Source organism: Rana temporaria, chromosome 10 (genome assembly GCF_905171775.1).
Source record: "Rana temporaria chromosome 10, aRanTem1.1, whole genome shotgun sequence".
NCBI classification, from domain to species: Eukaryota; Metazoa; Chordata; class Amphibia; order Anura; family Ranidae; genus Rana; species Rana temporaria.
The window spans coordinates 142,019,664-142,034,581 of record NC_053498.1 but is presented as its reverse complement, the minus strand read 5'-3'; the positions used below and the strand labels follow the sequence as shown (position 1 = coordinate 142,034,581).

At 46.0% G+C, this 14,918-nt stretch overlaps 1 protein-coding gene across 2 annotated transcripts in view; it reads left to right on the top strand.

Annotated features, from left to right (window-relative positions):
* Positions 1 to 14,918, top strand: part of MMEL1 (membrane metalloendopeptidase like 1) — a 181,244-nt gene that overhangs the window by 156,458 nt on the left and 9,868 nt on the right. For both annotated transcript variants that reach the window (XM_040326451.1, XM_040326452.1), the window contains exons 14-19: positions 1,520 to 1,618; positions 5,558 to 5,641; positions 9,841 to 9,944; positions 10,273 to 10,331; positions 12,100 to 12,219; positions 12,308 to 12,441. In XM_040326451.1, the coding sequence (XP_040182385.1) occupies positions 1,520 to 1,618; positions 5,558 to 5,641; positions 9,841 to 9,944; positions 10,273 to 10,331; positions 12,100 to 12,219; positions 12,308 to 12,441 (600 nt within the window). The remainder of the gene's footprint in view (positions 1 to 1,519; positions 1,619 to 5,557; positions 5,642 to 9,840; positions 9,945 to 10,272; positions 10,332 to 12,099; positions 12,220 to 12,307; positions 12,442 to 14,918) is intronic.

The window sequence follows — 14,918 nt, the reverse complement described above, 5'->3', positions numbered from 1 at the left end:
TGTTTAATTCGATCAACCAATTCTTGAGAGTAATGCCGCGTACACAAGTTCGGAAATTCTGACAACAAAACCGCAGATTTTTTTTTTAGACGGAATGTTGGCTCAAACTTGGTTGCATACACACGGTCACACAAATGTTGTCGGAAATTCCAAGCGTCAAGAACGCGGTGACGTACAACACTACGACGAGCCGAGAAAATATATGTTCATTGATTCCGAGCCTGCGTAGGATTTTGTTGCCTCGGAATTGGCTACAGACGATCAGAATTTCCGACAAGAACTTTTGTTGTCAGAAAACTTGAGAACCAGCTCTCAAATTTTTGTTGTCGGAAATTCCGACAGCAAATGTCCAATGGAGCCTACACACCGTGGGAATTTCCGACAAAAAGCTCTCCCATCGGACATTTGTTGTCGGGATTTCTGATCGTGTGTACGCGGCATTAGTGCGTTAATTGGGGCAGGCTGGTAGAAGTCCAGTGCCTTAATTTGCCCAGGGGCCCATGATGCTATTAAGACTGATAGCAATGCAACTTTTTTTATAGACTGGAAAGAGAATCTCTATTAGGTTTTTTATTGCTGACGGTGTCTAAGAGCTCTGATCACTTCTTGTCCTGGTAACAACTCCATTTCAAAATTCTAGAAGTTTTACAGGAACCCCACTCAAGTCATAAGTATCCAGAGTAAGACTACCTTCTAATAACGAATGTTTAACTAGCCTTTTTATTTTCAATGAAGTGATTACCGTATATACTCGAGTATAAGGCGACCCGAATATAAGCCGAGGCACCCAATTTTACCACAAAAAAATGGGAAAATGTATTGACTCAAGTATAAGCCTAGGGTGTCCATCTGTATGCCTCACTGTGCCTCAGTTTGCCTCACTGTGCCCATGCCTCACTGTGCCCATGCCTCACTGTGCCCATGCCTCACTATGCCCATGACTAGACTGATGTTTAACATGGGAGTCTATGGAAGGGGTGCCCGGCTTTGAAAAATCGGTTATCCCCATCCGTGGGTCCTCTAGACAACAAACTTTGCACACTTGTAGAGGAGAAATGGGGCTACATGTGTGCCAAGTTCTGGATCCAGGGGACCTACAACTGGCTGGTAGTGGGTCCCCAAATTTACCAGAGAAATTACCATTTAACATGGGAGTCTATGGAAGGGGTGCCCAGCTTTGAAAAATTGGTGCTCCCCGGCCGTAGGTCCCCCGGACAACAAACTTTGCACACTTGTAGAGGAAGAGTGGGCCTACATGTGTGCCAGTACCGGGTCCCCAAAGTTCGGGAGATCAGGTGCAAAAAGGTGACTCAATATAAGCCGAGGGGGGGCATTTTCAGCAAAAAAAAATGTGCTGAAAAACTCGGCTGATACTCGAGTATATACGGTAAGAAATATATGGATTTGTATAAATGTATACAGTGTATTACTCCTGTAACTTTTTTAAAACTTCACCTAAAAGCCGTGTTTCATTTTTGTGTATGATGGTGTTTGATTCTACTTGTTCCAACTTTCTTAGATTAGTGACCTTATTAATAAAGTCCGGGAAGCCTTTATTGAGACCCTGGATGAATTGCAGTGGATGGACGACACATCAAAAGAAAAAGCCAGAGAAAAGGTTAGTTATTTTTTTCCGTTTCCTTAACTTTTTATTAAGAATTTCAAAAGAAAGAACATACAAACAATGTGGTACAGTAAACCATCATGGGTACAAGGCCACAAAACCTTAACATACGTATATAGTGTTACGCTTACCTCTAACACAGGTAGTCGGACACTATAGCTAGCTTCTGTGTTTTTCACCTATAGCAGCCCCCTTTCCCATAAGGCAAGTGGGCCTACTGGTACTAGGTTGCACCTAGGAATTATACACAATGCTACAGTGCCTGGTTACCACGCCACGGCGTGCGTGAACTGAGCAAAGCAAACAGGTACTTGCGGTTGGCAGACAGGCAGAGTGGTTCAATGACAGTCCAGGTACAAGGCTGGCGAGATTCAGAATACTCAGGGTCAGATCCGTAGTCAAAAAGTAGGCAGAGTTCGGAGTGTAGTCAATACTCAATCCAAGGCCGTCAATGCGGGAATCAAAACGGGGCAGACAAACAGGGAGCTTGGAGCACGTCTTACAAACGCCATATCACAAGCATGAGAATGTAGGCTGGACTGGCTTAAATCAGGTTTGGTCTCCACCCAGAGACTGGACACATCAATCACCTTGCAGGCGGGCAGACAGACAAGGAGCATGCCATAGCCAAAATCAGGATGCTGGATTGAGGAGCAGGAGTGTTATATGCTCCTGACATATAGTGCATTGACAAAATCGAACAACAGAGGGTCAATTTGATACAAGATCTCAGAAATCATATCCCCGTGGGCTCAGAAAATAAAATGTGGCTAAGGCCCATGTTCAGAAATGCTAATAAATACAAAAATAATATAAACTTTTCCAACTGTTGTCGAAAAATTACCAAGGTTCCAGAATCTTTTGTGTAATAATCCTTCAAATTCAATAACAGAGCCTAAGGCAAGGGACTGGTCAAACTTTACAGCTCGCCTACGATACACAGGGTCAAGATAGTAAAGAACAAGAAGAAATGGAAAAGAAAGAAGTACTAAGTATCGTGAGCCAACCTTCTATTCCAGGGATGCAACCTAAATAATAGCAGCCCGGGAGTCACCAGTCAGATATTTAATCCTGGGGCAGGCCCGTCGCTACAGGACAGGCAAAACAAACAATTTCTTGGGGCCCCGAGCTTGCCTGGGGCCCCCAACTTCCCCTTTCCAGGCTGTAGCGTGGCCGAGCTCCTTTTCCTTCCTCCTGGAGTTCTGTCAGTCCGGCTGGGTACCACGCGTGGTACAGGAGATTCAGTTTCCAGTTCCCGGCCGGACTGACAAGAAGTGCATACTGAGTGCTCACTTCCTTTCAGTCCGGCCTGGGAACACAGCAAACTGAATGTCCTGTACTGCGCGGTACCTGACCCGGCCCCGGTACTATCTGATAGGGGACTGGGGACCCATAATGATAGAACACCGGACTAAGAGAAGGAAGAGGAGCTTGGCCACACTACAGCCTACAGGGAAGAAGGGGAGGTGAGAATAGAAAAATATAGGGACTAGGGGGGGGGGAGTAAGAACATGGGTGTAAAAAATTTGTGTAGCGCTAACGTAGGTTTTGTGTGCGGGATGGGTGCTTGGGGGCCCCTATTTTGCTTGGGGCCCCCAAATTCCTTCAAACGGCCCTGTCCAGGGGTCCCAGGATTTGTCAAAGGATTTGTTTTTATCATTCAATATGGCTGAAAGACGCTAATTTACCATGGTCCAAAACAGCTTAGTCTTGAGTAGGCCGAAAGGTATGGTAGCTGACCAGCAGGACCTGGCTATGATGATCTTTGCTAGCACAAAAATAAAAGTGATCAATCTTCTCCACCGCATTCTCCACCGGACTGCACAGTAACGCTTGTTTCAGGAACTGGTATTTATAATTATTAGTATTATCAGGGGTGGAATGACAACTCATGGGGCCCTAGGGCAATAGGAGATTATGGGGCCCCCGGGCAATAGGAGATTATGGGGCCCATGGGCAATAGGAGATTATGGGGCCCCAGGGGAATAGGAGATTATGGGGCCCCTGGGCAATAGGAGATTATGGGGCCCCCAGGCAATAGATTATGGGGCCACACGGTATACACACACAGTATACATACACAGTATACATACACAGTATACACACAGAGTATACATACACACACACAGTATACATACACACACTGAAAAGGTACTGGAGAGGCGGGGCAGCTATAATCTTGGGATTTAAAAAAAAAAAGATTTTTACATACTGTCCCTGGTTTTACTGAGGCTGGCAAATTTTTAATGCCCATTTTTCACGTCGAGAAAAATGCTCTGGAGCCCACACACGATCGTTTTTAATGACCAATTAAAAAAATTGCATTTTTCACGTCATGAAAAACGGTCGTGCGTACGCGGCTTTAAGCTGGAGTAGGACAAGCTGTTTGTATTCTTCTGTGAAGCAGAAATGTAACCAATAGAACCATGTGCCTCAGAAATTAGAATTCCTTTGAGGGAACTAATCAGGTCTTCCATTAACATTTAATCTTCAAAATATGGGAGGTGATTATATTCTTTTAGTTAAAATTGATGGTAATATTTATTTATGGTTGTTTACCTTTTTTTTGTTCTAGGTGTGCATTAGTGTTGAGCGGAATACGCCATATTCGATTTCGCGATATATCACGAATATATAGACGAATATTCGTGAAATATTCGCCAAAATCGAATATTCGTGATATTTTATAAAAAAATAACATTTTGCGAAATTTCGCAAATGCGAAATTGATTGCGAAATGTTGACAACTGTGGTAGGAGAACTCTGATTGGCTCTGATGCAAAAGAAGGGCGGAGAAAGTATTCGCGAATCTTCGGAAATCGAATATTGGTGATATTTTATCGAAATTTCGCAAATGCGATTGCGAAATTGATTGCGAGATTTTGACAACTGTGGTAGGAGAACTCTGATTGGCTCTGATGCAAAAGAAGGGCGGAGAAAGTATTCGCGAATATTCGGAAATCGAATATTGGTGATATTTTATCGAAATTTCGCTAATGCGATTGCGAAATTGATCGCGAGATTTTGACAACTGTGGTAGGAGAACTCTGATTGGCTCTGATGCAAATGAAGGGCGGAGAAAGTATTCGCGAATATTCGGAAATCGAATATTGGTGATATTTTATCGAAATTTCGCAAATGCGATTGCGAAATTGATCGCGAGATTTTGACAACTGTGGTAGGAGAACTCTGATTGGCTCTGATGCAAATGAAGGGCGGAGAAACTATTCGCGAATATTCGGAAATCGAATATTCGCGATTGCGAATATTCGGCAACATAAAAGGATCGCCTCAGCTTAGCTACTCGGCCCAGGGTCTCTAATCATACCAGCAATGCTTTTAGACGTCGATAGGATGTGATCTGTTTTAAAAATAAATTTGAAAAAATACGAATATTCGGAATAGCGAATTTTGGCCGCGAAATTCGAGTTATTCGCGAATATTCGAATATGCCATATTCGTAACGAATATTCGAAATGCGAATATTCGTGAGCAACACTAGTGTGCATATTAGAAAGTGGATCAGATAGTGATAGATGGGAAGACATTGCTGCATGTGTGGTCTTTTATAGCGAACCACCATGATGTCCAAAACAGGTCCTGTTTTGGAAACATTCGTAAATCTACAGTATCAACAAGAAAAGGAAAATAGCCAGTCCTGGGGTGGTTTACATTCTTAGAATAATCAAGCGTCTTGAGGAATTTCGATCTCTGATGATATTTAGTGAATAATATGAAACAGACCAAGATCATTTACTTTATCTTCTTATTATACATAAAAGTCATCACACAAAAGTACAACTGGTGTTGAGGTTGACCCAACAAATAAAAATCCCAGGCACAAATTATTTTGACGAGTCCATAATTAAAAATGTAAAGAGCTTTACTTGTTTGTAGTTATACTTTGCTGAAGAATTGTTATTTGTCTCTTAGGCTTTATCGATTAAAGAGCAAATCGGATATCCAGACTATATTTTGGAAGACCAGAATGACAAACTGGACCAGGAGACAGCAACAGTAAGTACTTTAGTGACATGGCCGATCCTAGGGTCACAGACGCCTGGGTGCAGAGATATTTCTGGCGCCCCACATGCCCGTGGTCATCTTACTAACTCCTCCCCTTTACAAATGTTTCTATGGCTACGACTCAAACACAGAGATGCTCCCCTAAGAAATCTTCATTAGTGCCCCCCATCAGAGTCCCCCCAGCAGGTGTCCCCAATCAGAGCCCCCCACAGCAGGTGTCCCCAATCAGAGCCCCCCACAGAAGGTGTCCCCATCAGAGCCCCCCACAGCAAGTGTCCCCCATCAGAGCCCCCCTCATAGCAGGTGTCCCCCATCAGAGCCCCCCACATCAGGTGTTCCCATAGATCAGTACTTGTCCAATAGATCCCTGTAGCTCGGGCGTGCTGGGAGCAGAAGCACATTACAGGGGGCGGGGCATACGTGGCATCTTTGGTTACTTGGAGGGTGGCACTCGGAGAGCATTTCTGGGAGTGCACGGGATGATTGGCAGCAGCTCCGGCCAACCCAGAAGCCTCTCATCACGCCGCCTATGGTAGAAGAGCCGACACATGCAGAGGGGGCGGGGCAGACAGGAGACTTTGGAGCTTGGGCGCCCCCACCTCTGTGGCACCTGGGTGCGGAGCACCCCGTGCACCCTGCCTAGGATCGGCCCTGTTTAGTGGGCTGATCTGGACATAACGAGTTGTGTACAAGAGCTGGTAGAACAAGGGTTCAGGTCCAAGTAGTAACATTTCTTTTTAGAAAGTTTCTGGAGCCACAAACAACTTCTAAAGGGTAAAATTAACTTTATTGTTCAGCACATGCACAAACACAGACACTACACCCAGGATCCAATGGATTCTTTTGAGTGTGGGATGCAAAGAGCAGCGGATGAAAGGCTTGCAGAAAACTGGTAATGATGTTACATTCCCAATTAACTTCGGTACACGCTTAGTGGTGGCTGGTGCTCAAAACATTTTTGGGGGCTCAAACAAACTGAAAAATTCTAAAAAAACATCAATTGCAGCCTCACTGTGCCCATCAAACGCAGCCACTGTACCAAAGGCAGCCACTTTGCCCATTAAACGCAGCCACTTTGCCCATCAAACTCAGCCACTGTGCCATCAAATGTCGGGGGGCGCAAACAAACTGAAAAAAAAAATCAATTGCAGCCTCACTGTGCCCATCAAACGCAGTGACACAGCTCACCTGCAATTGCTGCGCTTGCGCACCCACAACTGGTGCAATGTCAAATTGTGTCATCCCAGAAAAACAGAGCGTCCCACCCACTTGAGGCGATTTAGTTTGCATTTGTATCACTATATAAGTTACTCACTCACTCACTGTCATTTGCGTATACGGCGGGCAGGAGGTACTTAAACTCCAGTTTGTGTGGTTACTTAGGTATGGGTAAACAGTGGAGTGATGGTCAAGCAATATTGGAGACAAAGCATCTTTAATACCCTAGTCAATGCTGTATCTTGGCGGCACTTTGCAGGGGGGCAGCACAAATATATTTTGGGGTTATTTTTGAGTCCTAATTCCTTGACTATGAAACTGGTTTCTGAATTTTACATGACCACCCTCAAATGGAACATTAGTTGGGCAGGTCCCCATCCCCAGTGTTCCTCCTAGGATAAGTGGCACAGACAGGCAAGAGCGGTACCTGTGTGGTCAGATCAGCATTGTATGTCCAATAATCCACAAATATGGATTTAACCCAAACCTATCTGCTGGCCCAATCTGATGCCATTTAGGAGTATTTTTGCAGGTAAATATGAGAACTTCCACCACATGGAAGTGCCTTTGTTATTACTTGGCACTGGCATTTATTCTGACATCCATTTGAGATGTTTCAGTGATCATTTAGAATCCATTGACAGGTGAACTTGACCTCGTTCTGGCCTGTGCTTCATGCAGATTTTTCATTCCAATAGACTGGATGTGGAGCTCTAAGAGGAATTGGTGGAGTCTAAAGAGGAAGGGGTGTGGTTTACAGATGACAGGTTGGGTCTTAAACAGGAAGGGGTGTGACCTTGACAGAAAATGGTGTAATATATTTAAATTAGGGGTTGCACAAGTTTAGTCAGGCCTAGGGCAGTACAAAACCTAAATACACCACTGACCCTAGTCATGTTAATCACTTTCCTATTTTGCAGGGCCGATCCTAGGCAGGGTGCAGAAAGTGCTCCCTCCTTGTCTGTGTCCAGAGGCGGAGTGCATGTAGCGGGTGCTGTGGTTCTCCATCCCGCTTGCTCTCTCCGCTGCCAACTGACAAGAGCGCATACCCCCCGCTGTCCCCGGAATCCGGGCTGGGTACCACAGTGGAGCCTATTACTGGAACACGTTCCACCACTAGGCTCCACTAATTAATTCTGTCCGGTGTGCATGGAGCAGTCTCGTGTCTGCCCCGCCCCCTCTGCGTGTGTCGGCTCTTCTCCCATAGGCGGTGTGATGAGAGGCTTCTGGGTTGGCCGGAGCTGCTGCCAATCATCCCATGCACTCCCAGAAATGCTCTCCGAGTGCCACCCTCCAAGTAACCAAAGATGCCACGTATGACCTCTGTAATGTGCTTCTGCTCCCAGCGCGCCCGAGCTACAGGGATCTATTGGAAAATGTCTGATATATGGGGACACCTGCTGTGGGGGGCTCTGATGGGGACACCTGCTGTGGGGGGCTCTGATGGGGACACCTGCTGTGGGGGGGCTCTAATGGGGCAACTGCTGGGGGGGGGGCTGTGATGGGGGACACCTGCTGGGAGGCTCTGATGGGGGACACCTGCTGGGGGGGACTCTGATGGGGGACACTAATGAAGACTTCTTAGGGGAGCATCTCTGTGTTTGAGTCGTAGCCATAGAAACATGTGTAAAGGGGAGGAGTTAGTAAGGGGGGAAGTAGCTGTGTGTTACACGGTTGGAGGCAATCGCAAGACTCTGTATTCTGTAAAATGGCCATGACAAAAAGGTCCCCATTTCCTAAGACACCTTGGGCCATATTCACGTAGCGCAGCGGATCTATAGATCCGCTCGTTCTACGTGATTTAAGATCCGCTCCCGCAAGTTTAGGAGGCAAGTGGCTAATTCACAAACAACTTACCTCCAAACTTGCGACGGCGGATCCTAAATCCCCCGGCGGAATTCAAATTCCGCGGCTAGGGGAGTGTACTATTTAAATCAGGCGCGTTGAATGAATGAATGAATGAAAAACGTATAAAGCGCGGCGCATGCGAACTGAATCGCGTTCCCGCGCCGATTTAAATGCGCAGGCGCCGCCCGCGAAATCTTCCGGCGTGCATTGCTCCCACTGACGTCGCTAGGACGTCAGTGGTTGCGATGCTTACGTAAACGACGTCCGTCCGTATTCGAGAACGACTTACGCAAACGACGTTAAAAAATTTAAATTCGACGCGGGAACGTCGGCTATACTTAACATTGGCTGCGCCTGATAAAAGAAGGGGTAAGTATACGACGGAAAACCGCTACGGAAACGACGTAAGAACACTGCGACGGGTCCGCGTACGTTCGTGAATTTGCGTATCTCGCTGATTTACATATTTATCGTAAATCAGCGGGAACGCCCCCGGCGCCATTTTTAAATTGAAAAAAAGATCCGACAGTGTAACACAGTGTAACACTGTCGGATCTAGCCCTATCTATGCGTAACTGATTCTATGAATCAGGCGCATAGATAGGACCAGTGTAAGTCAGAGATACGATGGTGTATCTGTAGATACACCGTCGTATCTCTTTGTGAATCTGGCCCCTTGTACTCCAAGTACGAGAGTTGAAACCGTTTCCTTTATGTCTACTTTCTATATAAAATATGTCACACAGATAAAACCTTTTCGAATCGTGACACAACGGAGCAAGTACACCAGCCTGCCCTTCACGGCCCTGAATTCTAAAATAGCTTTGAGCATCACTTATTTTTTTATCCCGCGATTTACGGCTGCGTCCCTTTGATTTGCAGGGACTTGAGCAGTTCTTGTGACAGCTGAGCAGTTTGGTAAAACGCTTATACGGGAGAAGGAAGGTCAGGGGGATAATTGCAATGCTCTTCACTGGCGGAATATTACTGAGTGCGTTACAAAAATAATAGCCTGAGAAGACGGGGAAAAACACATACACACAGCGCCGGTGATAGAAGTCAAGTGCATGAAGTATTGATTTTTTTTTTCTTCTCTCTCTCTCTCTCTCTCTGTCTCTCCGCAGTTAAACTTTAGCGAGCAAAAATATTTTGAGAATATACTGGAGATTTTAAAAGCAGGAGCGCAGAAAAGCCTCAAGAAGCTCCGAGAACCCGTTGATCCGGATGCGTAAGTATTTGAACTGGAAAATGGGAGGCAAATGAAAACAAGTGACTTGGCTTTCAGTTGCAACTCATTTGGAACCTAATATCTCTGTCCATCTTCATATTTACTTTTTAATTACCCAAATCTGCATTGTATTTGTTATTTGTAAATCCAGTATAAAGGTAATGGGTTCAACTGATCATTTTTTTTTTTTTTCATATTAATTCCTTCAGGTCCCAGGGGAGGGGGGGGGGGTGCACATGGTAGGGGTGTACCATTTGTCTACATGCTTTCATGCTGAAAGAGGTCCCTCTTTGTGATCTCAGGAAGTACGTATTTAACTCTTTTGCAGTTGGATCATTGGAGCAGCGGTGGCTGACGCTTTCTATTCACCAAATCGAAATCAGATCGGTAGGTGAATCTGCTTTTCAGAAACTGATGTAGTTGATATAGTGGTTTGATGGTAGCGAATCATAGCGATTAGGTTTAAGTGAGACGCAGCCAAAGGGTTGGAGTGTTTCTGTGTGTGGGAGGTAAAAAATGCCACATTTGCAAATTTGCCTCATTTGTTTATGTAGATCAAAATGACTTTGCACAGCAAAAGGAACATGCTCTACCACAAACCACCTGGGAGGCCCAGATGCCTTTCAATTTTAGCAATCGTCCTCTACTAAAATAAAGCCGGCTACTTGGTAACATTCATTGCAATAATTCATTATTGGCTACATGGCAGCATACAGCGGTAACAAGCGAACGCGTTTTGGCCGAAGCCTTACTCATAGCATGCCAAAACGCGTTAGTGGGTAACCGGTTTTATTGTATTAGAGCAGGGGTCTCCAAACTTTCTAAATAGCCCTTTAATAAAATAAAGCCGGCTACTTGGTAACATTCATTGCAATAATTCATTATTGGTTACATGGCAGGATACAGCAGTAGCATACTAACGTGTTTCGGCTGAAAGGGGTTGTCAAGGTATAAAAAAAAAATCCTAAAGACCGTATTTATCGGCGTATACCGCGCACTTTTTTCTCCTGAAAATAGGGGGAAAATCACGTTATACGCCGATAGCATAACTCGGAGGGGAAGGAGGGGGACGAGCGCCCGCCGGAAATCACCGAGCCGTCATCTCAACTCGACTCTCACTCGGCTGTCACGTCACACACGCACAGTCCCGCCTCCGCCACCAGCATTGGACCAGTGTTCTGTCTGTCACAGAACTTTGGCACCCCAGATGTTTCGGAACTACATTTCCCATGATGCTCATGCACTTTGCAGTGTAGTTGAACATCATGGGAAATGTAGTTCCAAAACATCTGGGGTGCCAAGGTTCGCCATCACTGATATAGTGTATATAGAGCTTCGGGTCTCTGCTCAGGCTTCTGCGGCTATGTCCGATTGACCCCGCTGTGGGTGCAGGCTGATATCCTAGGTACCACACACCGTACAGACCCGTCCGTCACAAAGGTAATAGCAGCCTCAGCTTAGGTCATGGAGCATGACTAAGGCCTCGTACACACGATAGGTTAAACAGAGGACAACGGTCTGATGGACCGTTTTCATCGGTCAAAACCGATCGTGTGTGGGCCCCATAAGTTATTTAACCATTGGTTAAAAAAAAATTTGCTTTAAATTTAACCGATGGATTCCTAACCGATAGGTCAAAACCGATCGTTAGTAGGCACGACCATCGGTTAAAAATCCACGCATGCTCAGAATAAAGTCGACGCATGCTTGGAAGCATTGAACTTCATTTTTTCAGCACGTCGTTGTGTTTTAAGTCACCGCGTTCTGAAACGATCGGTTATTTAACCGATGGTGTGTGGGCGCGACGGACCATCAGTCAGCTTCATCGGTTAACCGATGAGAACGGTCCTTCAGACCGTTCTCATCGGATGGACTGATCGCGTGTACGCGGCTTAAGCCCGTGGGTGGGGCAAAACGAGTCAGAGAGTTGCTTAGACCCAGTTAAGCTTAAGCTGCTATTACTTTCGTGGCGGACAAGTCTATATACGATGTGTGGCACCTGCTTACTTCCTTCTAGGTTACATTTTAATTGGGCTGCCTTAACGTGGGTTAACGGACCACAAAAACGCAAATGGCCACCGATGTATTTGTAAAATCTTCGGTCTTTAATACAACTCTCAAAGGACAGCATGCTCACAATTATGTCCCTTTGCAGTATTTCCTGCTGGCATCCTTCAACCCCCATTCTTCAGCAAGCATCAACCTCAAACATTGAATTTCGGTGGAATAGGCATGGTCATCGGCCACGAAATCACTCACGGATTTGATGATAACGGTAACCCAATGAGTGTTTTTCCTTTTGTTGACGAAGAACTGATACGATGAAAACCCAAATGATTAAATGTAATTATTATTTAACACAGGCAGGAATTTTGACAAGGATGGAAACATGTTTGACTGGTGGAGTAACTATTCGGCGATGCACTTTAAGGAGCAGTCCCGTTGTATGGTCTACCAATACGGCAACTATACGTGGGACTTGGCCGGTGGACAAAATGTAAGTACCTTTGTTCTTTTATTGCCTTGTAAATGAAGAACATTCCAGACCACTGGCTCAAAGCAATAGGTGGCTGTCAGTGACATTTAAAGTGATATTAACCCTTTCACACCTAAGCCTATTTCTGATCGTTGACACTTGTTAACCGCGTTACTTGCAATCCGAGGTTCCACTGTATAAGGCAACAATGTGATCCAGTGGGAGGTGGATCAGGGAGCCAAGGCATTGTGTGTATAAGGCATGTAAAAATTCATGTTAGTGGTCCACGGGATTCAAAATAGGGGGCCAGATCCACGTAGCGGATCGTAATTTTATTCCGGCGTAGCGTATCGTAGTAACGCTACGCCGCCGCAACTTTGTGAGGCAAGTGCTGTATTCACAAAGCAATTGCCTCTAAAGTTACGGCGGCGTAGCGTACATCTGCCGGCGTAAGGGCGCGGAATTCAAATGTTAAAGATGTGGGCGTGTTTTATGTTAATTTTACTTGACCCAACGTAAATTACGTTTTTTCTCAACGGCGCATGCGCTGTCCGTGGGGGTATCCCAGTGCGCATTGCCAAAAATAACCCGCAACAAGCCAATGCTTACGACGTGAACGTCATTCTACGCAAAGCCTTATTCGCGAACGACTTATGCAAACGACGTAAAATTTTCAAAATTCGACGTGGGAACGACGTCCATACTTAACATTGAGTACGCCTCATATAGCAGGGGTAACTATACGCCGGAAAAAGCATTACGGAAACTACGTAAAAAAATGCGCCGGCTGGACGTACGTTCGTGGATCGCCGTATCTAGCTAATTTGCATACTCGACACGGAAATCGACGGAAACGCCACCTAGCGGCCAGCGTAAATATACACCTTAGATCCGACGGCGTACTAAGACGTACGCCAGTCGGATCTAGCCCAGCTTCAGGCGTATCTTGTTTTGTGGATACAAAACAAAGATACGCCGGAGCAAACTAGAAGTTACGCGGCGTATCAATAGATACGCCAGCGTAACGGCTTTGTGGATCTGGCCCAGGGAGTTTAGTGGTCCGTGAGGTCCGAAAGGTTGGCGACCGCTGATCTAGATCCCTATGATAGTCCATCCCCAAGGCATATGCATAAAGGGGTAGTGAAGTATAGAAGGCCAGGGGACACCAATCATGGTCTCAAACCATAGAGATGATCCTGAGATCACATGTGATTCTCTTTCTCTTGTGTCACCCCTACATCAACACCAATAAAATGTCTTCTGACTCGCCTCAACGTCCCCTGCACCCCCTTTTTCTCTACAGTTCTCTTGCTGAAATTAATGATAAATGTCCAGAGTTGGTCAAAAAAGCAAAACAAAATAAGGAAAATGGAAATGCCGAGGCTTAGCTCTGTCCCTTAAAAAACGTCTGCACTTAACACTGACCCCCATGTGCAATTGCAGTGGAACCTTGGATTAACGAGCATAATCCGTTCCAGGAGAATGCTCGTAATCCAAAGCACTCGCATATCAAAGCGAGTTTCCCCATTGAAGTCAATGGAAACAAAGATAAATTTGTTCCGCATTGACTGCAATGGCATGTGGCCAGAGGTGGAGGGGCGCCGGAGAGTCTCGGAAACGGCTGGAAAGGCCCAAGGACACCTCGGCAAACCTTGGAAAGGCTGGGGAGCGGAGGATTTTCGCGTCTTTCCCAGCATTCCCTAACGGCACAGATCGACGCCGTTCGGCTCCGCTTGGCTTCGGCGCCCCCCCCCACCTCAGGCCAAGCGCGGTACTGCACACCGCTTTGGCCTGAATCCTGTTTGTTTTGCAAGACAACAGTCAAAAAACGAGTTTTTCTTTTTTTAAATACAGTGGAGTGGATTCGGTAAGCAATTGCGTCTGCGTAACCATAGTTACGCAGCGCAATTGCTTAGTTGCGCCAACGGAACGACTTTTCTGTATTCAGAAAGCTTGTTACGCCGACTGCAGCCTAAGATATGACTGGCATAAGGCTCCTATGCCGTCGTATCGTAGGCTGCATTCTTACGATGGCCGCTAGGTGGCGTTCCCGTAGTGGTCAGCGTAGAGTATGCAAATTGCATACTCACGCCCATTCACAACCCTACGCGCGCCCTGCGTACGCATTTTACGTCGTTTGCGTTCGTCGGGTTCCGCGTAAGGCTGCTCCTGCTATTAGCAGGGGCAGCCAATGCTAAGTCTACCCGTCGTTCCCGCGTCGCGATGTTTGAAAATTACGTCGTTTGCGTAAGTGAATCGTGAATGCCGCTGGACGCCATTTACGTTCACGTTAAAGCAAATGACGTCCTTGTGACGTCATTTGCCACAATGCACGTCGGGAAAGTTTCCCGACGGAGCATGCGCACTACGTTCGGCACGGGAACGCGCCTAATTTAAATGATCCACGCCCCCTACGGGATCATTTAAATTACGCGTGCTTACGCCGGCCATTTTTACGGAGCGCCTCCGAAAATTACGGAGCTAATGCTTCCTGAATC